This window comes from Cloeon dipterum, chromosome X, assembly GCF_949628265.1.
Source record: "Cloeon dipterum chromosome X, ieCloDipt1.1, whole genome shotgun sequence".
Classification (NCBI taxonomy): domain Eukaryota; kingdom Metazoa; phylum Arthropoda; class Insecta; order Ephemeroptera; family Baetidae; genus Cloeon; species Cloeon dipterum.
Genome location: NC_088790.1, coordinates 7,812,284 through 7,836,924, shown reverse-complemented (window position 1 = coordinate 7,836,924; position 24,641 = coordinate 7,812,284). Strand labels below are relative to the sequence as shown.

General features: G+C 46.4%; 5 protein-coding genes across 7 annotated transcripts; 3 read left to right on the top strand and 2 right to left on the bottom strand.

The window, feature by feature from the left end:
- Positions 1–42: 42 nt before the first annotated feature.
- Positions 43–5,476, bottom strand: LOC135945758 (uncharacterized). 2 transcript variants are annotated; one of them, XM_065493621.1, is made up of 2 exons: positions 5,210–5,476; positions 43–706 (listed from the first exon to the last, which is right to left on the bottom strand). In XM_065493621.1, exons 1-2 carry the CDS (start codon positions 5,324–5,326, stop codon positions 191–193), a joined length of 633 nt encoding a protein of 210 aa, XP_065349693.1. In that variant the 5' UTR covers positions 5,327–5,476; the 3' UTR covers positions 43–190. The 2 variants fall into 2 exon arrangements, with proteins under 2 accessions (XP_065349693.1, XP_065349694.1); XM_065493622.1 differs by lacking the exon at positions 5,210–5,476 and adding an exon at positions 884–1,638.
- On the top strand, positions 1,865–3,849 carry purple (6-pyruvoyl tetrahydrobiopterin synthase purple). The gene is made up of 4 exons (XM_065493624.1): positions 1,865–2,023; positions 2,269–2,348; positions 2,863–2,942; positions 3,396–3,849. The coding sequence occupies exons 1-4, from the start codon at positions 1,962–1,964 to the stop codon at positions 3,591–3,593; spliced, it is 420 nt and encodes a 139-aa protein (XP_065349696.1). The 5' UTR covers positions 1,865–1,961; the 3' UTR covers positions 3,594–3,849.
- An 81-nt stretch (positions 5,477–5,557) lies between the features above and the next one.
- LOC135945756 (zwei Ig domain protein zig-8-like) lies at positions 5,558–13,828 on the top strand. Of its 2 annotated transcripts, none has more exons than XM_065493616.1 (7): positions 5,558–5,842; positions 8,815–8,972; positions 9,166–9,376; positions 9,621–9,748; positions 10,335–10,503; positions 10,843–11,390; positions 11,801–13,828. In XM_065493616.1, the coding sequence occupies exons 1-6, from the start codon at positions 5,785–5,787 to the stop codon at positions 10,941–10,943; spliced, it is 825 nt and encodes a 274-aa protein (XP_065349688.1). In that variant the 5' UTR covers positions 5,558–5,784; the 3' UTR covers positions 10,944–11,390; positions 11,801–13,828. The 2 variants fall into 2 exon arrangements, with proteins under 2 accessions (XP_065349688.1, XP_065349689.1); XM_065493617.1 differs by having other exon boundaries at positions 5,559–5,842; positions 10,819–11,390.
- Positions 13,829–16,457: 2,629 nt separating this feature from the next.
- On the top strand, positions 16,458–19,225 carry LOC135945376 (uncharacterized). Its single transcript, XM_065493009.1, has 4 exons — positions 16,458–16,569; positions 17,654–18,152; positions 18,520–19,012; positions 19,136–19,225. Exons 1-4 carry the CDS (start codon positions 16,503–16,505, stop codon positions 19,151–19,153), a joined length of 1,077 nt encoding a protein of 358 aa, XP_065349081.1. The 5' UTR covers positions 16,458–16,502; the 3' UTR covers positions 19,154–19,225.
- Positions 19,222–24,065, bottom strand: PIG-O (phosphatidylinositol glycan anchor biosynthesis class O). The gene is made up of 8 exons (XM_065493008.1): positions 23,737–24,065; positions 23,297–23,583; positions 22,966–23,238; positions 22,841–22,911; positions 21,058–22,493; positions 20,232–20,457; positions 19,764–20,152; positions 19,222–19,702 (listed from the first exon to the last, which is right to left on the bottom strand). The coding sequence occupies exons 1-8, from the start codon at positions 23,929–23,931 to the stop codon at positions 19,502–19,504; spliced, it is 3,078 nt and encodes a 1,025-aa protein (XP_065349080.1). The 5' UTR covers positions 23,932–24,065; the 3' UTR covers positions 19,222–19,501.
- Between the last annotated feature and the right edge of the window lie 576 nt (positions 24,066–24,641).

The window sequence follows — 24,641 nt, the reverse complement described above, 5'->3', positions numbered from 1 at the left end:
TTCTCTCTGCCAAAAATAGGTTGCGAAAATTATACACAACAATTTATTTACAGGTATTTAATAATTTTATTTCTCATTTCTAGCAATTAAGAATGAATCAATCCTGTTCTCCATAAATAAATTCAATGAAAATGTCTAAAATTACAATTTGCACTGGTAATACATTCCAAGGAAAACCGCCGGATAAAAATCAGACTTCTACGACTTGATTGGAGTTATCTTTCGCGGGGGCATCGGTGGAGGCGGCAGAATTTCCAGGGCCCTCGGCGGTAGGCTGGGCCTCCTCGAGGTCGACCACCTCCCCAGCTGCGGGGACTTCTTCCACGATTTTTCCGGCCTCTTCGGCAGCAGGGGCTGCTTCTTCTTCGGCCGCGGGGGCCTCTTCGGCGGCGGTGTTCTTGGCGCTGGTCTCGACCTCGGGAATCTCCGCCTGCTGGTGCGCGATCACGTCATTGTAAGGCTCAGGGGCGGCGTACGTGAAGGCGGGCGCCGCCGAGTAGGCAACCGAAAAGGGGATGGCCAACTGCTGCACCAGGGGCGTGTGAAGGACGTAAGCGTGGCTCTCGATTGTTTTGTATGCGAAGTTGCCGCCGACGCGCTCGCTTTTGATGAAGGCGCTGTCATAAGCCGGGGCACGCACGAGGGTGTGCAGGGGGGCAACCCCGGCACCAGCCACGGCGAATGCGGCAGCGAGCAGCACAAAGCACTGAAATGCAAACACACGAGTCAACTGTTTGAACAACAAATACATGTTCACTACAGACCGACGCACGCTCAGCTGGATAGAGAGAATTATAATTATAAAGGAGGAAGGTCCTTTTAATTAATCCCGCAATCCGTTCGAGGCGGTTGGAAATTAATGAGCTGAGAGAAAAAAAGTTACCTTCATGTTGGTGGACTGAGGAGTTGCTTGTGACAAGCGCTTGTTAACTTCTAGCATCGACAGCGGCGTGGCGGCTTATATAATGGGCTAGATCCCAGGGGCACGATTAACCTGACACCACCCTCTACCTATGTTGGTCTAGACCAAGGCTGGGCAGAATACGCGACGAGATATTCACCCGCCAATTATGGAGCAATACTCGTAACAAGTGAATTCAAAACAGTATCGCACACTTTCATTTTCATGGCAGGTGACAATGAGAGGATGTGTCGCGCACGCGGTGTGCAGTTACAGCTATATGTCAAAGTCATCTTAAATGGATTGTTTTACACTGATAAGCATTTCATTCAGCTCTGCTGCTAATCGGTTTCCATAGCCACGCGAGCCTCCACGTCCCGTGTGCGTGGGTAGCGCCTGCCTTCTTTCTTTGCTGATGCCAAGGTTTATTTTCGGTAGAAAAGTTCGCGCGGAAAATGTTGGCCCTCAAAGAAGCCTGACGACCACCAGCTGTGATCAGACAATTTGTTTCATTAACCCGGCAAAGTTTTTCTCCGCTCACGCCAGCTCCTTATGGATTTAATTAAAAGCCAGCTCCATTTTTGGATTGTTGACGCTTCTCGAGGGGAAATAATTATAATTTCGCCGTGAGCAAGTTCCAAAGTAAAAATCAATACGCCGCGCCCCGAGCGGGTGTATTATTTTATATTTCCTCGAAATTCTTTCTCATATCGTCTTCGCGCCACTTGACGCCGAAATCGACACCCCTGCGACCACCTGCCGTCTGGCGGCGGTCGCAGCATTCTCCTAAAATCCACCCCTGATAAAATCGGGATCAACAAAAATCTTTGTTGCTTCATCGCTGGATGTCTCCTATCTCCCACTCGCGCTACCAGGTCCCGAGGTCCCCCACTGCATCTTTTCTCTCTCTCTTTCTGTCGTCGTCGCTTCATTGCCCTCTGTACCCTCCTCTCGATGGAAGGAAAACCGGTCCATATCAGCATAAAATAGGAAAGACAGTGTGTCGAAATAAATAAGGCTGCTTGTTGCTGCGCTGCTTCGGCTCGAAATCTACCCCGACATGCCGCCCATCGCGTACATAACGAGGAAGGAAACCCTTAGCGCGTGCCACAGACTGCACAGGTAGTTAGAGTTCGCTAATTTGTTGTGTGCTCTTGTTTCGGGGAGCAGCTCGTGCGAGCAAAACTGACAATTTTCACGCTCGCTACGTGCGGGTCGCCTGCTCCAAGGCTATGCGCACCAGAGTCACGTGCTTTCGCAGCGCTCGCTGACGGAGAACGGGGCACAGCGGTAGCGCGCGGATTACGCGTGCGAGGCACTAATTTATCGACGAATGATGTATCTTCATAAAAGTTTGCGTTTTTCAGCTTAACGCTCAGCGACGAGGAAAACAAGAGGATTTTCAGCAAATGTAACAACCCAAATGGACACGGACACAACTACACAGGTCATTTTTTTTATATTCTCTCTTCGCAGCGGGAAAATAAAATTACGCGTAAAGTTAGCCGTGTGAATTTGACAGGCTCGAAAAATAGCAGTTGATTTTCTGTTTAGTTGATTTTCAAACGTGGTGTTCTGGGAAATGGCTTTTTGCAGAAACTAATTAATAATTTTCCATGCAACTCTTCAAAGAGAGGCGGAACACATGTATTCAACCCGAAAGTTTAATTTAAAGCTTAAAAAGGGCGGCGCATAATTTTTCCTCTCTCTTCTTCACACCACTAGCTTTAACGTCCGACAGAGAGTTAATTTACATAAAGCCACAAAGATATTTAAAATGCTGGTGACTGAGATCCGCCCCAAATAAATAGCGGCGTCCCAAAAAAAGGGCTAAAGCAGGGTGCCGCACGCGAATTTGGTCCGTTGCCAGCCGCACTTCTTGGACCGCAAAATTTTATAGTGCGAATTATAAAAGTGGCCTAAGCCCCCACAAGCGCCAATGACCTTTTCTCTATTTCCAGTGGAAGTTAGCCTCAAAGGACCCATAGACCCGGACAACGGCATGGTGGCTAATATTGCTGATTTGAAGAAGTACATGCAGGTGAGCCACTCCAACTCCACTTAACTTCTCCAAGGGCTATTCCAAGAGAACCATTCACAGGCCAACGAGTTATTGATTTCGCGTTAATTCTGGTTTTGTCTGTCTCTAAAAATTGCGCTTCGTTTGATGATATCTATTTTCCATTGATTATGTTTGCCGGTAAACAGCATTGTTGCGCGACAAGAGAATATAATGGTGCGTTTAGATAACAAATTTCCAATTATCCGTTTCCCGGTATCGCAACGAGCGCGGGGCAAATCAACAACAAGTTTACGCCGCGAGCCAACCCCAACAGTTACTGCAAAATAACAGGCACCAAAGTTGCTCTAGAGGGAAAACGCAACCAGAGTGTGCGGTTTCGCAAACCGCAGTAAATTTTGGAGATTGGGAGCGCACGCGGTGCGCAGCATTTTGTGAATGAAATTTACATTGTGGCCCACGAAACATTTTCAGGTGGCCATAATGGACACGATGGATCACAAGAACCTGGACAAGGACGTGCCCTACTTCAAGGATGTGGTCAGCACCACCGAGAACGTGGCCGTCTTCATCTGGCAGGGCATTAAGGCCCAGCTGCCCGATCCCAGCATGCTGTACGAAGTCAAGGTGTACGAGACGGACAAAAACATCGTAATTTACCGCGGAGAGTAAACCAGGCTGTTCTGCGTTCCAGCGGTGTATTCTTATTATTGTTTTCGCTTCGTTGTCTTGCATAATGGGAAATGCTTTTTATCCGCTGTTATCTCCCGAGAGAGAAAAGAGGACGAATTTTCCTCCCATTAAGAGTAAGACGGATCACTTGTTTATTTTCCATTTAAGAGTCGCATTTACGACCAAAGCAAACGGGGACTGCAATTGAGAATGTCGTTTTGTCAAGGCAAATAAAATTTTCCAGTTCAAATCCCTCGACCGCGCGTTTATGTGCTCTCATCCTGCTCTTATATGACATTAAGGAAGGAAAATCAAAGAGACAAAAGCTAAGCTGGCAGAAAATCTGCAAATGGTGCGCGCATCAATAAGTGCGTGTTTCAGAGAGGAGGACCCTCCGCCGCTTCAGCGAACGTCATCAACATAATTGATAGATTCCTGCGCCGCCGAGGCCGAGGGAGAAAGAGAAGAGCGAAAAGCGACGGAGGCAGCAGCAGCTGAAGAAACCCGCCCATGGCCTAATGCTCTCACGTAGGAGGCAGCGGGAAACGACAGAAAAGGGTCGTCTTGCGGTGCGAGCGACTGGAATTCGCCAAAGGAATTTAATTTTGTGTGAACACCAAGCTGGTGTGCATTATCAACCGCCGCGCGCGGGCCCGACCAACCAACCAACCAACTATATATCCGGCAGCAGTGGCGACCGCCAGCCAGGGAATGCGTGTGCCATGTCCGAAGTTGCAACGACGCACACACACAAACCCCTTTGCCTTTTTTATGGTCCTAATATACTTTTAATCAAATGTGCGCAGTCGGGAATAAAGATAAAGACTCAATCTACGATCTGGCGTGATCAATGGGGCCGCCGATGAGGAGTACATAAGACGATTTTTGGCCCCTCAGGCCTATTATTCTTCTGCTGCCTCCGCCCGAGGCGAGAAATTGGAAGTTTGAATGGGATGACTTTTGCAGGAAAATGGTCCATCATCTCGGCACCGTGGAGCCGATGCTGATTGTGAACGCGTGGAAAGCATTTCCATTGATCGAATTTTAATAAAAGCGTCGAGAATTTATTGCTTTTTGAAAAGCCACAGAGCGCGCACCATATACACACGCTCCCTTAGAAGCAATAGCTCGCGCAAAATCGGCGACATAAAATATTGAGCTGACTTGCGACGTCGGGTTATTCTCGCGCCTCTTTTGGTTATTCCAGCTCGTCTCGTGTGTCTCACTATATGTTGGATTCGCGCTCGGTCTCGTCGAGCTGGGGTAAAGCGAATTATATATTATTTATTTATGTTGTATGGGTCCCCGAAGGACGCTTTCGGTGCCAACGCGTTGGGACCATCACATTAAGCGGTGTTTGGTTAGATTTATTTAATAAGTTTTTGGTGTGTGTATGTGCTTGTGCGGGCGCCGCAGCAGCAGCAGCAGCGGCAGCACGCGCGGATATATCAGCGTTTGCGATCTAATCTCCGGATTGTTAAGTTTGGCGTTGCTTATGGGGCGGCTTTCGAGAGGAAAAAAGCAGGTTCACTCTCATCCCTCACATAAAGGAATACACGCGCGCCGCACACACGCACGCACATTCACATATTACGTCGATATCTCGGGGCATTTACCACTGTTGAATAACTTCCAGGGGCAGGCCACGCCCTCTTATCGGAAACCTTTTTGGGTCGCTCGCAAAGGGCCGGCCAGGCGTCGCCACGGAAGGGGGATGCACGCCACCCCATCATCCCTCTTCATTGGGAAACGAGGAAAAAATGCAAAAATATCTGGCCAAGCTGGCTAATTGAAATTGAATGACAAATCAAAAAATTGAGCTCTCGTCGCGTCGGTGTCGGCGAGTGTGGGGAGTCGAGGGTTAGTTAAGGGGTTGGAAGAAGAGAGAACGCTCCCCAGCAGCCAGCAGGCTGGCTTTGCGCAGGACGAACGCCGCTGCACCCGGCGCAATTGAGCTAGTCAGCCGCCAGCCCGTCTGAGGAGCACATCGATTTCGCGCGCCGCGGCCGCCGAGGAAGTGGGCGCAAAACAAAAAAGTACAGCGTTCCCTTTTCCGCCGTGTCGACGACGACGACTCGCGTCGGACGCACTGCCCGGACCGCGAACCCGCAGCAGCCCGTGTGATGCCCCAGGAGTAGCAGAGAAACAGCTCTCGCTCGCGATTCGTGCGGGGGAAACAGCCGTGTCAACGATGGTGCTCAAGCTGCTTTTTGTCAACCTCTTGCTGTTCGCGCTCGTCCTCTGCTCAGGTAACGCAAACAATGCGCGAATCTCGCACCCACCGCCAGCTCAGCGAGACGCCCTAATTGGCGGCCCGCTTTTTATCCCGACTCAGCAGCGGAAAAACTAATTAACCTGAGCCGCAAATATAATTAATAACAATTAGCGCCTGCTGCGCGCCGCCTAGTATTATTCCCCGTCCTCCTTTTGCAACGTCGCGAGCGCGGATAAATATGTACGCCGAAAGCAAGCCAACGTGCACCTTTTTTTATCTGCTTTTCTCATTTCGTCCCCTTTTTTGCATAATCAATTAAGGGAATAAAGGCAGGCAAAAGTTTTTGCACTCATTTCCGCGCCCCTTTTTAGCAGATGAATTTTATCTTGCGCTGCCTCTCTCTCTCTCTCTCTCTCTCTCTCTCTCTCTCTCTCTGCTGTGCCTATTTTTTTCTTTTTCCCGGGTCCGTTCGCGTTGTGGTGAGTGCGCCTAGGAGAACGCGAGCTCAAATTTGAGGTGGGAGCTGTGTGTGTGTGTGTGTGTGTGTGCTGGGCATCCAATTCATTCGTTGTTAGTTGTGCAACACATATTCACCTCATTCAAAGCTGCGCACTTGTGTGCTGTGAGGGGACGTGCCGCTTTCCAATCGCATCTGCTCCACACCCTATAAACTTTTTGTGGGAGCCGCCAACACCGCACACGCAGCTCTGGAGCCCGCTGTTCCAACTTTATGGAACCCAAATTGAAACATCCTCTCAATGATGCTTAAATATTGAGAGGGTCTTTTTCGTGAAAGGTGCGCGTCGTGAAAAATTCAGACGCTCTCGCGTTTTCAATAACTTGCGAAATTCCTGTGAATTTTTGGACGGTCTCCAACGCACGCGGAAAACTGCTAGGGAAAACGCCTGATGAAATTTAATTGTTTTTTCCACTCCCCGCGCACACCAATAATCGCAATCGCAGAATATAAAAGTACGCTGCGTGGAAATTTGCCAACTGCTGGCCGAAACGCTTTTTATTGGCGCTTGATTATGATCATTATTATGCATGTACATTCATTATTGCGGCGGCGACTTTTAGGGCGCGTCTCCGAGACTGTGCGCGACTCGGCAAACAGAAAGCTTTAATTAAATGTAAAACACACGCAATTTCTGCTGGGACGTTGCTGCGCCGTGCGCTGTGCAAGCACCGGTCAGTGCGCGCAGAAAGCTATTAATGTAAAGTCGTATCAAAGTTTTGATATTGCAATGTGTACGGTAGTAATATCCATAGTATTGTTCTCTATTCGATCAGTGACTTTCCCCCGAAGCGGCACTAAAACAGAGTCTCGAGTGGAGTGTGTGTGTAGTTGGAATTATGGGCGGGAGAGAGACGAATGTTCGGTGCTAGTCTTATAAGTGCTGATCTTCATGCTTGATAAACTTTGGTATTGATTATTTATTGCTCCGCTGGAGAATAAACTTCGCGAGGGCTACACAGGCGTGACACACATAGTGATGCAGAGACTTTTCCTCCAGCATATACATGCACTCACATGGAGAGAAACGTTAAATGTAATTTCACATGGCTGCGAATTCAAGCCCGAAACCGCGCGCATTCTGTGTGTGACACGGTTGCGTAATTCCGGGACCTTTGGCCTTTGGTACTGGCGCGGAGGAAATAGATTTCGGCTTGGTTTTATTGGGCGGAAAAATATTTAATGCGCTTCGCGGGAGCTTGAGGGGCTATTGTAAACAAACAGCGTGCGCGAGAGAGAGGCATCAAAAAGTTTGTGCGTAACACTTTGTAAACATCCCACGGTATAGCTCGGGTGAAATCCACATAATCCACTATCCTAAATCAAACCTGATTTTGTTGACTAATAGCGTGTTTGCGCCTCTGCCGCGTACATCTGTTTTCCGCGGCAGCATAAGGGAGTGTAAGTAAGTTCATTTTTAGCAGCAAAATGTCGCCCAATCCGCTTTTTATCACTCAATTTCTGTCAAGTGCATTGCACCCCGAGAGTGAGTGGTGGTGTAGCGTGAGGCGCTCCTTGAACGCTAGATCAATACCTTCCTTCTCCGCTCGCTTTCAAGGCTCATGTACCTCGTTCTTCGGTGGTGAAGCGCCGACGCTCCATGAAAAACATTGTTTTAATTGCGTTAAAAAAGCGAACGCTGGTTTCAGAAGCTACCGGGGCGCACGGTGGTAACGGCGGCGGCGCCCCGAGGTCTCGCCCTACATAGCGAAATCGCATGACCGCTTCTAATCAAAATTTAACCCTTATCACACACTTCACAAAAGTTGAAACGCGAGGGTGTGTATCTTTTTACACGGCCGAGAGACTCGTCGTCGCGCCCGCCCGCTCGCCCGTCTGCCAGATGAATTCGCCACGCCGCTTTCGGCCGGGTGTTATTTAATATTCCTTCTGTTGTCCGCCGGGTTTTGTGCGCGAAGACGGCGGCTGAGAAGTGTGCATGGTTTTATAAAAAGGCCCTCATCACGAGAGTTTTAGTATTCGTTTGGTAAAAAGAGAAAGAAATAAAGTCCGCCAGCCTTTTTCGTACCTTTTGCGCCACCGAGCGATGGCCTGCATCGCTCCCGGGGCTCCCTGCACGCCGTTGCGCCTTTTAGCAGCCGTGACACGCACGCCGGGCAGTTCCAGACTGCAAACAAGCGTTTTAATTATGAAGAGGCACCCAAAAAACAATTGCGTATACATAAAATCGCTCGGGGCGTGTGCATAGCAAACTTTTCTCATTTGCTTAACTCGCGGCTGCTTCTGTGTAAGCTCTTTGTTCTTTAAGAAACAATCAAACGCGCGCGCAGAGCGCTTTAAGCAACTTTTTTGGCTTCAAGGTTCTGCCACTAATCCTAAAATAACAAGCCGTAATCCCTTTTACCAGTAAAATCAATTGCTGGAGCGCGCCGAGTTGGCTTTTTAGAAGCGCCGCGCGCGCTCTGTTTGCTTCCCTCTCAATTTCTCTCTTGCTCTCGGTTTGACGAGGCCAAATTTACTTTTTACAGGCTCAACCAGTTTCGACGAGGACGCGGATTTGGAAGATCTCGTTCCACCCGAGAACACGGGACCGTACTTTGAGACGTCCGCCTCGAAGAACGTCACCGCCCTGGTCGGCAAGACAGCCTACCTCAACTGCAGGGTCCGTCATTTGGGGAACAGGACGGTAAGTGCGAATGAATAATGCAGCGACGATTTATGAATTGTTAACGAATGACGTCCTATCGATCGTGCATGTGTGCCGCGTGCGTGTGTGTCGGCTCCCTGTGGAGCGCAAAAAACGCCAATTCGCGGAACAGACACGCACAAGTGTATCATAAAATCACCGCTGGAATTTAATTAACGGCCGGCTGCCGCAGGTGTCATGGATCCGGCACCGCGACCTGCACTTGCTGACGGTCAACCGGTACACCTACACGAGCGACCAGCGCTTCCAGTCCATCCACTCGCCGCACCTCGACGACTGGATGCTGCAGGTTAGGTACCCTCAGCGGCGCGACTCGGGCATGTACGAGTGCCAGGTCAGCACGACGCCGCCGATCGGACACTCGATGCATCTCTCCGTGGTCGGTGAGTGCATTCATTTCAATTCAAATTGACCAGGCGTGACGAAATCGCTCGCTTTTTCCGTCGCGCACTCATAGCGACAGGGGGAATTAATTTTTGATGGCGTTGCAAATTCGTCCGCCGCTCCCCCTGCGCGCTTCGGCCACTTTATATATCAATTACTGTTCATCTGCTGGCCTATCTCGCGCCAGTTCTCTCGGATACTGGGCCGCCTTTAACGATCACGTCAATTAATTTGTGCCCGCAGAGCCGATTACAACGATCCTTGGTGGCCCCGATATGTACATCAACAAGGGCTCGACCATCAACTTGACATGCATAATCAAAAATAGTCCGGAGCCGCCGGCAGCAATCTACTGGACCCACAATAATGAGGTATGTGTGTTTGTATACGAGGGGATGATTACATCTGCTTGAATACTGCAGCGACGAGAAACTGACTGAACGTAACACAATTGTCCTCTCGTGGATAAAACGGGCAACTCGTGCGCGCATTTTGCTGCGCTGATTAAAATTTCAACTCGGTTAATGACTGAAGCCGTGCCGGCGCGCTGTTTGTGTATACGAGTCCCCGACGAACAACACATGCATTTTAGAAGTGCTGCACGCCCTCTCCAATATCGCGCTCAGCCCCTTTCCTTGCACGGGGCCCACTCGACGTCGGGCGGGCGGGCTGTGCACGGTAGCTTCAAAGCTGTTTCAGCTTTGTTGGACAGCACACAGCGCGCGCGAGAGAGAGAGAGAGCCATTGTGTAGCTTCCCGCTGGAGCTAAATCAATAAAAAGTTGTTTTATGCTCTTTTTATTTGATGCCGTCTGATCCCCCATGTGCACCGTTCTGCTTCTGGTGTTGAAACAAAAAAAGTTGAAAAAGGACAGTGTATTTACCCTCTCGAGCGACGGCACTCTCTCATTTTCCTGTTAAAATGTCAAACAAAGCAAACTGTGTTCTCTGATTCCAGGAGATAAATTACGACTCACCCCGGGGCGGTGTCAGCGTAATCACCGAGAAAGGTGACATCACCACGAGTTACCTGCTGATTCAGCGCGCCAAAGCTCCCGACTCGGGCAGATACGCGTGTAACCCGACCAACGCCAACCAAAAGATAGTCACGGTCCATGTTCTCAATGGTTAGCCACTGACTTTTACCTTTTCTGCTGCAGACTCTGCAGAATTTAGCGCATTCATGAATTACAAATGAGATTTTTTGTTATTGCTATCGCTTCCTTGCTCGACTAGTAGAAAAATAAAGTGCAGACCTAGACAAGAACATTTTTTCCATATTATGATTTTGCTACACTTTTCTTTTATCTTCTGTGGTAAAGTGTGTTGTTTGTGTACTTAGTTATTTGCGTTATTTGTGCATTTAGTCGTTATTATACATATTATTCGTCTCCCGTGCGAAACCATTTCGTTAGTTCACACAATTTCTCAAAACGTTACAGGGTCCTTCTTATGACAATTTTCAGGGGAGCAGCCTGCGGCAATGCAGCATGGTGGACAGTTACGGCTCGAGTATCCATTAAGCGCCTGTCTGCTGAGCGTGATTGTCGTAGTGCTTGGGTCTTGAGTGTCACTTATGTGAATGGACTAAGAAAAAAGGCCCCCAGATTGACTTGTTTGAGTGAGCAGTTTGCTGAGTTAGTCAAAAACGTGTGTTACGCTTTTGAAGTCGACATAAACTCCTCTGTGTGCGCGCGTGAGAGAAACAAAGGAAACTGTTCACCGCCGGACATAATTGTATATGATATATAAAAATTGCGAGACGCGTGAGATTGGACAATTTTTTGCAAAACTAAAAAGAGAGATCTCCATTTTTTATTATTGTGAAGACTGTTATGTCTTGTGGACGGTGCTTTTTGAAAAAACGCTTTCGATGGGATCTACTGCACAACACACGACGGCAGACTCGAATTTTGTACCAAGGCGAGTGTTCGACGCCAGTCCGCCCGAGTGGAAATCCCGCAGCAGCAGCCTTCGCCGCAGTTCGTCGGAAGGGATGCAAAACGTTTTACAGGTGGGTGTGTTTTACTGCGCTTAAATAAAAACGGCCGTTTTGTTGTCCACTTGAAGGATGATATGATCAAAAAGGTCGTAGTCCGCTCTCGTAAAATGCTGAGGGTGAAAGTTGACGTCCGGCAGCATCGTGTTAATTTCCCAGAAGCAACAATATTTATCAGCGTGTGCTGGGTTTACGCTGTGCATAAAAGCTAATAGGGCTTAATTAATAATCTGTTTACCCTCGGCTCGGGCCACATATTAGTATCCGTTGGATTACTATTCAATTAAAATCTGCCAGATTAATGGCATTTGCCTAAGGAGATTGTCGCCCAGCGCGAATCTCGTTCTCCAAATAAGAAATCTCTTCTCTCTTTCCAGAATAATTAATATATGCAAATCAACTTAGCGCTAAATCACTTGTTCCAGGTTGAAGCCGGGTTGGACGAGAGAGAATCTCATTTGTCACAGGCGCATCCCCCAACGAATACCCCCTCTCTCTCTCTGTCTCTCTGGCTCTTTAGCGGATCAATTGTAGATTGCACCTGGCCGGCTCCAGGCCCCGTCTGGATGAAGAGCGAGTGATTTCGCAACGAACACACACACACACACACAACTCAGCGACGTTGCGGATAGAAGGACTGTTGCTCGCGATTTAAATAATCCGCCCTCCAAACCGAATCGGACTCCATTTTCCAATTGTTTCCTTCGCTCATGTGTTCACGGCAAAGCATTTAAATATCTAAATAGTGTATGGCTTGTCAAGACGGTTTTCAGCTCCTTCCGTTCATGCATTCTCGCGATCGATCGTACAAAAGTTACACAATAATCTAGCCCATTTCCCAAGTCGAAACAGAAAGTTAATTCCGAGGAAGTCGTCCGTTCTTTGCCCCGTCGAATAGCAAACTTGGTGTGTCTCTCCGAGTGCAGAGAAGCAAATCCCCTTCTACCCATTTTCTTAATGTGCAAGCGCTTGAGGACGGGAACTTTCCGCCGCTTTGGCTCGTCGAGACACAAAAACTATAGAATTGCAATCACTCATGTTCAACGCAGAAAGTGTCAACGTTACGAGTGCAGATAAGCACCTGGTCTGGAATCGATTTGACAAGCCGAAAACGACCGCTCTCACAACGGGATTGCGTTTTTTCGCAGCGATTATTAGTGTTTAACGGTTATGGTTGTATATCCAATCCCAGAAGACTTCAAGAACGGATTTTCCAATGTTATAAATATTCAACTCAACCCTCTACAGACGCAGAATAAACAGCTTCCCACTTTTCCTTTTTTCCACTGTTGAACGACATTCAATATGTTGGGTCCATATACCTGATCTCGACGGGTTTTCTGTTTGATGTATATGTTTGCTATACACAGAGTGCAATAATAATTTCGGACAACACAAAACGCCCACGACCCGATATAGCGAAATATGGATGTGTTTAGTTGCTTCAGATACGAGTACTGAAACGGCCCATATGTATATCACACTCCACAATCCCCCCTATCAATCAGCAATAAATCTTGATTGATACGTTATGCGCAGCATTGCTGCTGCAAACCAGCATTCACACACAAGCGGTGCTCGGAAATAAACGAGTGCATTACCGGACGTATAGCCGGCACTTAACGTACCGCCCGTTTCTATAAATTTAAGTGTTCATTTCACGATTTTTTGCGCCTGTTTTTCCAATTTTAAGCTAATGTCTAAATGTTACAACGGTCTCAATCCCTTGGGAATAATAAATTGCAGGAGCAGTAAATTTAAACAAAGAGAGAAAACTATAAAAACTACAGAGAAAGTGGTTAAGATTTCTTTTTTGAACACAAGAAGAGCTTATCGAACATTCTAAAGTCGTAGAATTACCACCCCAACGCAGGTCCTTGGTGTGCATTTTGACCACCGAGGGGAGTGATACTATTTTTCACTGACCCGTGCCTACTAGAAATGCGCTCAAACCATTTTAACGATATGTAACGTAAGAATCGAATCTGACGAAACGAACCCCGACAATTTTCTCACTCTGCTTGGATACACGTGTTGCAGCAAAAGTTCCAGCAGAAAAAATAAAAAGCGCGAAAAATTAGAAATCTAGAGCATTTCTCTGTGGTGTAATAAACATTTCCCAAGGGACCCAGAAAGCGGAATTGTGAGAAACCGGGGATTAAGCTCCACACACACGCAGACACAGAGGGAGCGAAAGGGGGAAGCGCGTTTTACAACAATTAAACAATTGTATAAACGTCCCATTAGTTGCGGGGCGCGCTTCCTTTTTTGCGCTTTCCCTTCTAGAGAATAGCCCGCAGACGAGGGCGTCAAGGGAAACACGCATAAGCTCGCGCGTAAAAAACACATGTACACCTGTTTAGGACGCAATGTACATATTATTAATAGACTAAAAAGAAGAGACATGGAATTAAAACGATGTTCATCATAATAAATCTAAAAAAAACACTCAATGGCCAATACCGCATTTTTATTTCACCCAGCTCCGCACGGACGAGGTCGGCGAAAGGAATTTAAAACGGAAGTGTATATATTTCAAATCGCCTTTTTCAGCCACACGTAGTAGCCAGTTTAATTAAAACGGTGCCCCTGTTGGAGTAGATTATGCAGTGAGCCCCACCAGTGTGCCACGTCGGAGCGGCACATACAATCAGTGGCTTATTGTTAGTTGGCTCCGGCGCCGTAGTCAGCCCTCGAACGTTTTCCACGTCACGCTCCTCATTTTTCTACCTTTCTGCTGCGCTTATTCAAATCCGAGCGAGCGAGCGGCACGAGCTTATACATTCGCTGTATTCTGAATGGAAAAGTTGGTGCACAGAGTGCGTGAAAGCTGCAGGAGTATTATATGTTGTGTATTATAAAAGCCTTCTAATTTTCAAAATCATTTTCCGCCTCAATGTTTCTTGCTGTACCAAAAAGAGGCCCCAATTAAAATGCTTAAGGTTTTATACGCCACTTGATCCCGGAGCGCAAATGAGAACTTGAAGAGACTCGTTATATCCAATATACATGATTTCGCATGCAAATTTTCTCTAGTCATTTGGATGCAAGGGGCAGAAATAAAACATAAAGCTTCCGTTAGCGAGCATGAAAAGTTATTTTGCTTCCAACCTTTTCGCTTTTTGCACTTGCAATTTGAAGTAAAACACGCGTTTGAGTAAACCTACAATTTCATATTAGACTCAAAAGTTAATTCAACAAACTGAGCAAACAGTTCAAGGCGCAGAGAGCAGCGCCTCGTCTGATTCCTCGGGCGTAGTAGAACAAATTTGCATACCGTATATATGCACACAGCGTCTTGCATGATGTTAAAAACTATTGTCCTCTACTCCATTATTCATGAAATCAGATTTAAGAAGCGAATTTGAAGGCCCTTAACGAGCAGAGCGCAGTTGTTGCACACGTACATGTGGCAAAGAGCAAAATCACGTGTCAAAGTTTTATCTGGCGCGAGTGATTAATTGTTCGGCTTTAATTTTTGGATTATAGACCAACAAATTAGAGGAAGTGCGTGGGCACAAAGTTTCAAACTTCACCCTCGCTTCCAATTCATCTGTTTGCTCGCTTTAGAAAGCACAGCTTCAGAGTTATTCTGCCTATGCAAATAACCAATATACGTTTTTGGGCATATGTTTGTTTTGCTCGTGGCAATGCGCAACCGTGGTGTCTCATAACGACTCGAACCTCCAAACGACGGTGAAAACTCTTCACATGTGTATACAACAAAATGAGGAATGGATTTGTTTACAGCTCAGTAAAATTATACAACGAGCAGCTTATGTCAATGCATTATTGTCACTTGAATAGCGTGTAATGCTGAATGAAACATTTTGCCACAGCGTATCTCTCAAACCATCTAGTAAATTGAATTTTGATGGTAAAGCCACGCATTAATTAACGTTTTAAGGTCATACGGTCGTTTGCAAATTGGCTCTCTGCGCTATATTGTTGTGACTACACCATAGCACCTCCTTTAATACCCAACTGATTATCACTGACGGATCAGCACGAGCACAGCTTCTTGGGCCGTTTATTGAAAATCTCATCGGCCTGCCATAGCAGGGAGAGCCTTTTGGCAGAGCGTTGAAATGATCTTATCGGGTGTATTAATACAAAACAGCACTAGACGCCTGTCAAGTGAATTTCTTAATTAAAACCGTAATAAAAAGGGAGAAGTCTTATTAATTGCTTGAGCGGAACGGACTCTCTTGAAAAGAGTGGCAAGAAAAGTTAGGGCGTGCGTGCATATTGATGTTGCATGTCTCGCGGCGTTTAATCCACATGCATTGTTCAACGACTCCTCGCTTTTAGTGCGCACTTCTCAAATGTCTCAACTTTCGCGCTTTACCGCACACACGTACACATTGAATCACTCGACGGCACATGACCTATCGAGTGATGCGAGAGGAAATTCTCGACTCGACAGACAGAAAAGAAAGAAAGGTGCGATGAGATTCCCGAAATATGGCAATCTGTAGGAAGCGTGTGAAAAAAGCACGCCTCCAGGTGGCAGCCATCAAAACAGTTATTACCGAAACGCGCGAAAACTACACTGGTACATGATACCCACGCTCCGTGAGTGTGCCCTGCAGCCAGCAATAAAATAGGCTATATATACGGTGTCATCCTTTCAACACAGGATTCAAAATATTCAGCAACCCTCGACAGTATTACACACGCTCAGCAGATTGCCGTTTTTGCGGCGAAAAAAAAACACACAGACATACGGGTAGATTTACTCGCAGTTCGAGGCCCTTTGTGCTGTCTGGATATACGCGGCGCGGCCTTTGCATAATTTTATTTTCGCTATTTTGTTTCCATTCGGACCAACCCGGACCGGAGGGATGCGCTTGTATTTGTGCTGTGCGTGCCGGAGATCCTTTAAAACCGTTTCAATTCAACGGTGTGTGTGCCAGGGTTTAATTAAATTCGCCCCCAGCACGGCAGCTTTAGGACAGCTAAGAGGATTAATTTGTCGCCCACTTGTCCCGTCCAGCAGTTGTTGGTTTAAGTTGCGAGGGAGATCCCGTGCCGTGGATTATGATCACGAGCTGCAGCTGCAATTTCCTATATATATAAGGGCTGCGCGGTGGGTGAAACATTGTAATCACTTCTTCTTGCTTCATCATGAGGTGCACGGCGTGGTGGTGTGCCCTGCTCGGCGTCTTGGTCTCCGTCGTCGTCGCTCTGCCAGGTTTGCCTCGTTTGCGCTTTTTTTATGTTTCGCACCATACACTTTCTGCTCGCGCTGCAAAAACTCTCTCTTGCTCTGCACGGTTATTATACGTAAATGCGCCAAGTCGGAAAATTGAAAAGGGAGGAGGAGGAAGAATAAGAAGAAAAAGAACGGAATAACTGAGCAGTGTTGCTTGCTTGCTTTCGCGGGATTTGCGGACGGCATATTAGCCTCGAGATAATTTATCTTTATCTCGATTTATGAGGCATAATAATTGTCGGTCTTTCCAGAACATTTTAACATTACAGAAAATCCTCGCTCTATCAATTTATAGCTGTTGGCTGCAGTCTTTTCTTTTTCCATTGGGTGGGTGGTCGGCGTCGCAGCTCGGGGAGCTAACTATTACTGCACTGTCACTACCAGAGATAGCAATAAACTTCTCAAACGTCGGCGAAAGTGCGCGTTTTTTTATGACTGCGAGGGGTGCTGGACGAAAAACGTTGGATTTGCATTTTTTCCCGCGCAAATTCGGCGGCTTATCAGAATTTTCGAAAAGAACTCGCCGGACTGCATTTAACGGGATGTGAAATATGGATGCGGCGTTTAATTTATTGCCATTAATGTTTTTTACTGCCTCCGCACGCCAAGATTTGGACTTGTCGGCCTCTGCCCATTATTGAGCGGGTGCAGAAGGCACCGCTCCAAGTTATTACTCTTTTCTTCTGGGCAAATCTTTGGAAATTAATGCCTTATAGCGCGCGCCGGGGATTTTTCTCTCCATCGGCGGCCGCCCTCCGTCTTCTCGGCATGCGAGCGCGAGCCGAGTCGGTCGGTTGGTTATTACAAACGCCAGCGTAAAAAGTAAAGTTTATAAGCATAAAAGAGCTTTACGAGACTTGCTGCTCTAAGTTTTTAAATTAAATTGCAGGACGCCGGCCGATCGGGGCGTCCCCGGGCAGACCGTTCGCGCGCCGGGCCGTGCTCGCGTCGAAACCAAAGGCCCCCTACATGACTCTAAGCCCATTCCTCCCCGTTAAGCCTGCCAATCCACAGATCTTTATGGACGCAAAGGGCCGAACGCTCAATAACTTATTGTCCTCAGCCCCCGGCCGCCGAGCGTTGGACGCCGCTGCGGCCCCGGCCACCGACCCAGCGGGCATGGCCGCCAAGAAGGCCGACTTCCTCAACAAGCTGTTCGGCGGCCTGGGCCCCGTGGTGGCTAGCCCCGACCCCGTAGCGCCCCCCGCCTTCTGGTCCCCGCCGGCGGCCCCAGCCCCCCCGGCGGACGACTTTGCGACGCAGGCACAGAAACTGGCCCAATTGGTCTCAGCAACCCTGAGCGAGCCGGTCGCCACGGAGGCCCCGGCGCCGGCTTTCCCCTTCTTGTTCGCCCCGATCCCAACGACCCCCAAGCCTACGATCGTTCCACCCGGCTTCTGGCTGCCGTCGAGTCCCATAGCGGCCCCTGGTGAATACGTGAACAAGGTATCCGAGTTTTTGGAGAAACTTTTCGCCTCCAAGATGCCGACCCCTGCAGCCCCGGCAGCGCGGAGTTTGGCAGCACGCCACCACGAGCACAACCCTTACGTAGATCTGGAGAGGTATGTTATGAACGAACGCGATTATTTTATTCTGCTCCCCTTGTACTCCGGCGCTCGACTCGCTCTCTCTCATTTTTTATTCATTTTTTCCGCGTTATTAAATCTACTACCTTGTATTTTCACGTTCCAAAAAGCTCCTCCCCGTCTTGCTATCTGGCACACTGTGAAATACGTGCACCTGGTGATCTGCGCTGGCAGTGCATTTGAAAGCTTTTCCGATATAAATGAGCGCCGCGTGTTTTGGCAGCCGACGCATTTTAACATGACAATAAGCTTAACAGGATGAAAACTTTGCAGATCCCGTTCCAAAAATCCGTACACTTTGTTTGGCAACGAGTGTAACTGCATGATTAATTTCCGTTCGCAGCAGGGAGCGCTCATTGCCGCCGCCCGCCGGCGGCGCCTTCAGCTCCAAAGACATGGTGCTCAACTCGATCTTGTCCGAGGTGGCCGAGCTAAAGGGCGCACTCATGGACACCGTCACCGACATGGTCGCCAAGCAGAAGTCGCTGCCCTTCATTCCTCCCAAGAAAATAAAAATCCTACCGCCGTGGGTGCCAACCCCTCCGCCCACGCCTGACCCCCTCGAGCCGTATCAGAAGCGCCTCGAGACCCTGGGACAGGTCTTTGACATGCTGACCGGACTCGGACAGGACGTGACTGCGCCGAAGAACAGCACCTCTCCGCCCGCCGCAGGCACCACCACCACGCGGACCGTCAGGAGCATCCCGGTGAGAAGTGTGCAAATGGCCGTACACCAGGGACACCAGAGCATGCCTCCAGGCACTGAAGAGCTCATTTCCGTGGGAGCTGGAAGAGACCCAAACTCTGCCCACGAAGGTGGCGGCCTCAATTTGAAGGTGCGCGCAAAAACTTTTATTTATTATCGCTAGTAGAAAAAGCGCAGTGACCTATTTCAAAAAACCCAGTCTTTAGCCGGAAAAATACTGATATTATGTCTGTATATGGTGTATTGATTTCAGATTAAGGTGCCTCATTAAGGATGATTGCAGTCTGCAGCGATGCAGTATGGTAATGTACAGCTGTAGGAATAAAGCAGCATTGGAAATTAATTCTCTTGACTTATATTTTATTCAAACGTCCTTTTACATTATCTGCGCTTGGTTTTATGGACTTGTGCAATAGTTATTATCGTTGCCTGTACGACATGTGACTACTACAAAAAATGCTGCATGGGCGTCATCCTGCATTTTGAGCATGACGTGATTCTGAAACTGCCATGCTTTCAGTGCAGTTGAGCATCCATGCCGCACCAGGCACAACTAATTTTTTAATTCTTGAACACATCACTGGCCGAAAAAAGGCCACTTGTCAGCGGCATCAATTTACTAAGCTTTTTGCTTTTCTTCCAACTCCCCCATCAGCTTATCAACAGCCTTGAAAACTCTCACAAAGAATATATATCCAAATAACACTGCGGTCATACTCACTAGCAATGCAACAACTTCGAAAATTAACTTGGGTGCGAACACTTTCCACACCATCAGATGTCTTCTCAAAATCAGGGCTGTGAAAGTGGATCCCATAGTCTGGAAATAAATAAAATTTCATTAAATCTCAACCAAATTCAAGGGAGTTTTTCATATATACCCGTAAAAACAGAACAAGGATGTATTTGACGCACAGCATGAAGAGGCCCTGCTCGGTGAGACTACTTTTTTCGTAAATGAACATTTCTCCGTTCGCAGCTTTTTCTTTAACGTCCTGTCTAGCGAGGCCTCCATTGATGCTCAAGACGGTAAGAGGAGCAACCAGTAGCAGGGGCAGCAGGAATCCGAAGAGGATCTGCGAGCTGAAGGTGCTGGCGATGATCAAAAGTCCTGGCAAGAAGTTTGAAGAAAACTGTCCGCTGGTGCCGACGAACGCAGCTTGCCACTGGATGCCGGGGAAAGTGGCGTTGTGGCTCGTGCCATAGAAGCACACCACAGATAAGAGGGCCCAAGAAACGACGGCAAACCAAGGCACATAAACAAGCTGGCCTGTAATGTGAACATAAAAGTCGGCGATTAAAGTTGCAATTTCCCACTAACGCAATAAATAGTTTATGATTTTTCATACCTGGCAGCACGATAGTGTTTAGTCTTGAAATGGACGCAATGATGATTAAAAGCATCAAGGCAATTAATGTGATGACTAGTGCGGGAACCACTTTACTGCCTTGCAATAATGAAAGTAGTTGATACAGCAGCAATCCAACAACAGAAGCTGCGGATGAAAATGCAGTCGACAGGCCATAAACAGCACACACTCCTTTTTTGCCGTTTCTGTTTAGAGCACTTTTTACCTAGAATAGCAGAGAGTACATTAACAAATTAATTTTTTTTCGCTATGAACAGAATGTGGTCATTAAAAGTTCAGCTGAGTGAACAACTTTTTATTAAATGTTTAAACTATTTCATTTTTCAAAAATAAAACTAATATAACTTTAAATTGCCATTCTACGAGGGTGGGCCGCATAATTAAAACGTTGATTGGGAAAATCAGGAAAAATTTTTGTCCGTGGAATTGTAACTTCAATTTTTCTCTATCGCCACCAATCCTCATTTAAAATTTAAATAATTTTAAGGTCGCTATTAAAAATTTATTCGCATTGAAGTACATTATATTCCTAGACTAAATTCACATTAGTACGGAATCTAAAAATGATCCATTTGAGTTTTCAAAATTTCTAGACATATATTTTAGTTTCTTCTCAGTAGAAGGGATCCTGAATGATTTCTTTCATTTTAAGTATTTCATATTTTTAATAAACTAGCCCATCTGCTACAAAAATTATTGCGAAAGGTTTAAAAAATACATGTGGCAAAGAACACCGCCTGCCAACTAGATTGAAATCCAAAGTAATCTGCGGCCGCACTGATAAAAATTTAAAATGCCAATTTACCTGGTGGAAGAGGTACGGCACGAGGTCAGCTCTTCCCTCCGGAACTTGCTCCCTAGGGTGAACCACGTGGACTAACAGGGGGTCATACAGAAGGCACAGGAATGAGATTAAAATCAGGAGGAAGCAAATCTGTGGCAAAATTTGCAGGTCCCACTGCACTGTTTTCTTGAGCAGGTGAGCAGGAAGGGACTCGAGCACCCAGTACATAATTGAGAGGACGGTGGTTAGAATGGGTAAATAAGTAATGAATTGGCTTGTGAGTTCGTTTGAGACTAAATTGCCGTTCTTTTTCAACCAATACCAATTTGCCAGAACTGGGAATGTGTGGAATATGAGCGGGGTAAATGCTACTTGCTGGTAGAGTTTGCCATTTTTATTGAGATCAGTGGAGGGAAGAGATTGGCACCAAGATTGCTCCTCTCTACATTGCCAGTAAAGAGCGAGTGACCAAACTAGGGCGAAAAAGGCGGCTATAAAAGCCGTAAATGCCAACTTTTGGTAGCTTAGGAGGCCGTAAAAAAGGTGGCCCGGCTTTTGTTTCCGTTCAACCCAAAAGAAAAATAGCGACGCAATCAGAGCTGCCGTTAAAATTGAAACAGCAAAGCCTTCCTCGACGACGAAATTGTCTGAGCCGAGACCGAATAGAGAAATCAGGAGCACAATCGCGGATAAAATATTTAAATCTATGAGGCTCTTTGATTGCTTGATTGCCTTCAAGTGGTTATTGGCCTCATGCCTATTAATGAAAATAAAAACTACGATAAGAAACAGAGACATGAAACATGAAAACTCTAGAAAAGCACCTAAAAATAACCAACTAATGACTGATATCGCGGCAGAAGCAAATAATGCAAGGGATAATTTTTTCGCGGAAGCAAAATCAATGAATTCTTGAACTGGAATCGCACTGATTACTATGAAAACAGCAAAACTAGCTATTAATGTGGCAAAACAACCAAGGACCATCGAGGCCAAGTCAAATTGCACCCAAACCTCCTCGCACATTAATTTAACTGAACCGAGATAGCGTCGTACATCTGCCACAAATTCGTGGAATCCAGCCAAATTCTTTAGTTTAGTAGCTTTCACCACCAGTTCCATGTGCTCTCTACTTAAACGAGCTACCAGTTCATCGGAAAATTGGCCACCATGGCTTTGATATTTGGTAATGTACTGATTGACTTGATTGGCATTATTCAATAGATCAATCAGGAGCGCCGGCCAGTCGCTTTCGATGAGTGGCAGCGCTTCGGTTATCACAGTGCCCAGATTAGAGAAGGGAATAGGGACCGACAGGATGGAGGAGAGAGTCGGGACAAGATCCACTTGCATGACCTGCGGCACAGGTTCACCACTCGCGGGAAACAATTCCGAGTGAGGCGAGTAGACGAACATGGCAGCAGTCACCTCGGCTACACTGTCACCACCGTGATTTCCTGAGGAGAAATAATGACTAAAATAATTTATAACTTGATCAAACAGGCATGAATGAGATAACCAGCTCTTTTTCTGATTGGTTTGCGTGATAAACCTGAATTTAATTCAGTCTGTATCATATTAAAATGTTGGTTTACACAAATATTTTAAGCAATTCCATTGGCTTACTTTTACCTGGGGTTTCTGCAAAATACGATTAAAACGATTTTTTTTAATTAATATCAAAGACTAGAATCTAGGGATGATTAAATTTTGAATTTTAGCAGTTATACTGTTAAAGGGTACCGACCGACAAGACTTTGGTAGTGATTGTTCAGTAGAATTTTTAAACTATAATTTTACTTACCATTTGCTGTCATTCCATGATCCCCAATCACAATCAATGTAGTTTCATCATCCAACATACCAACCAGATTTCTGCAGCGGAAAATCACGTTATTTTTTCTTTTAATTTCCATTTTAAATTTTTACCTGATGAAATCGTCCATTTCTCTTAGCTTCCTACTCATCTCTGGATGCTCTGGTCCGAATCTGTGGCCGCAGTGATCTACACCAAGAAAATGACCAATTATCAGGTCCCAGTCTTTTTTCTTCAGTTCTGGTTCCATGTGTTTTACGACGCCTTGGTCGACAGTGTCCAGGTCCCAAACGTTAAAAGACGGGTATGGATATTCCCTTTTGAAACGGTTTGGATACAATGAGGTCCATGTGTCGTCACCCATGAAAACAACACTTTTTCCTGACCTAAAACACGGCACAATTAAACAATGTGTTTAAATATTTTAATAAAGTAGCTAAATACCTCTTTAGCTGATCCAAAAAGTTGTCCTCTGCAATTTCAGAAGACGCAAAATTGGACCCAGCGTCAATAAAAGTGGGCAGACTTCCAGTCGTTAACCCTTTCAATCGCTGCATTGTGGTGGTTGGAGGGTCAGCAATGAATTTTAATAGCTTCGCGTTCCTGGGTTTTGACTTGACAAGGTCCATGAAGATAGGCATCTTGTTTTGGTACGGCAAGGGTTGCTTGTTGTTCACATCAAAATCAGCAAAATCATACATCAAGGCGTCAACAATGAGAAGCACCAGTTTCTGAAAATCATTGTTATTATGGTCATGTTAAAAACTTAATATAACATGAAAATTCAAGTCAGTGGCAAATTTTCAGCGATTCGGAATCCTTTAATTATTAATACAACATATTTTGCCAGCGTTATGTAAGTTAAACCAACGATGCAAAGTTACCTGACTTTTAGAATCGGTGCAAACTTGCAAGTTATGTTTGTCAGAATATTGGACAGTGCTTTTGTTGACGCAGGAGGCCTTGTCTGTGAATTCGTCCCGGCTGAGTAGAAACCCATTCATAAAAATGAGCAGGCTCGCCGACAGGACGTAAAACAGCCAGAAAATGATGGCGAATTGCTTCCAGAACGGACTCATCCTTCTATTCGAGGCTAATTATCACATTTTACGAGAAAAAACGAAGAAAAATATCATCTCGACTGCTCTCAGGCCGTGTGCCGCCCGTACTCGAGCAGCTGATTCGTGTTGCTCCTGCCCAGAACGAACTTCTGCTGATTGGAGGCTGGAATTGAGCGCCATCTTGGATCAATAAAGACGACTATTCACACGGACGTTACGTGTTTCATAGATTGTTACTAGGATTTTATTCGTCGTAAAAACAGATCCAGCCGTTTCGTTTTGGCATTTATTGCGCATAGTGGAACCATCTTTTTGTATTATTTAAGAAAAGCGTACGAACGAATTAAAAACATTTTTCGATTCTTCCCTCTTACATAAAAATCTTCATCCCCTTTGCGTACATACGGCACGTTTCTCACCTCCACAGACAAAAAACAAACACGACCGGCGGGGATGAAAATCACAAAGCTTCGTTGCGTGGTCTGATATGTATGCAACCAGCATGCCCGAGTTGCTTCGCTGGTTGCATTTCGTTTTTATTCTGATCGTGACAAGACTGTCGACCCCGTTCCCAAATTACGCTGGGAAAATAATGCGATCTAGGTAAGCGTTACGTGTCGTTTAATGATTTGAGATTCCTGTTAGTATCAACGTAGTGGTTATATTTATTACAAGATTACTTTATGCAAATAAGTTTTTTATTTTTTTTGCTTAAACTTTTTTTTTAA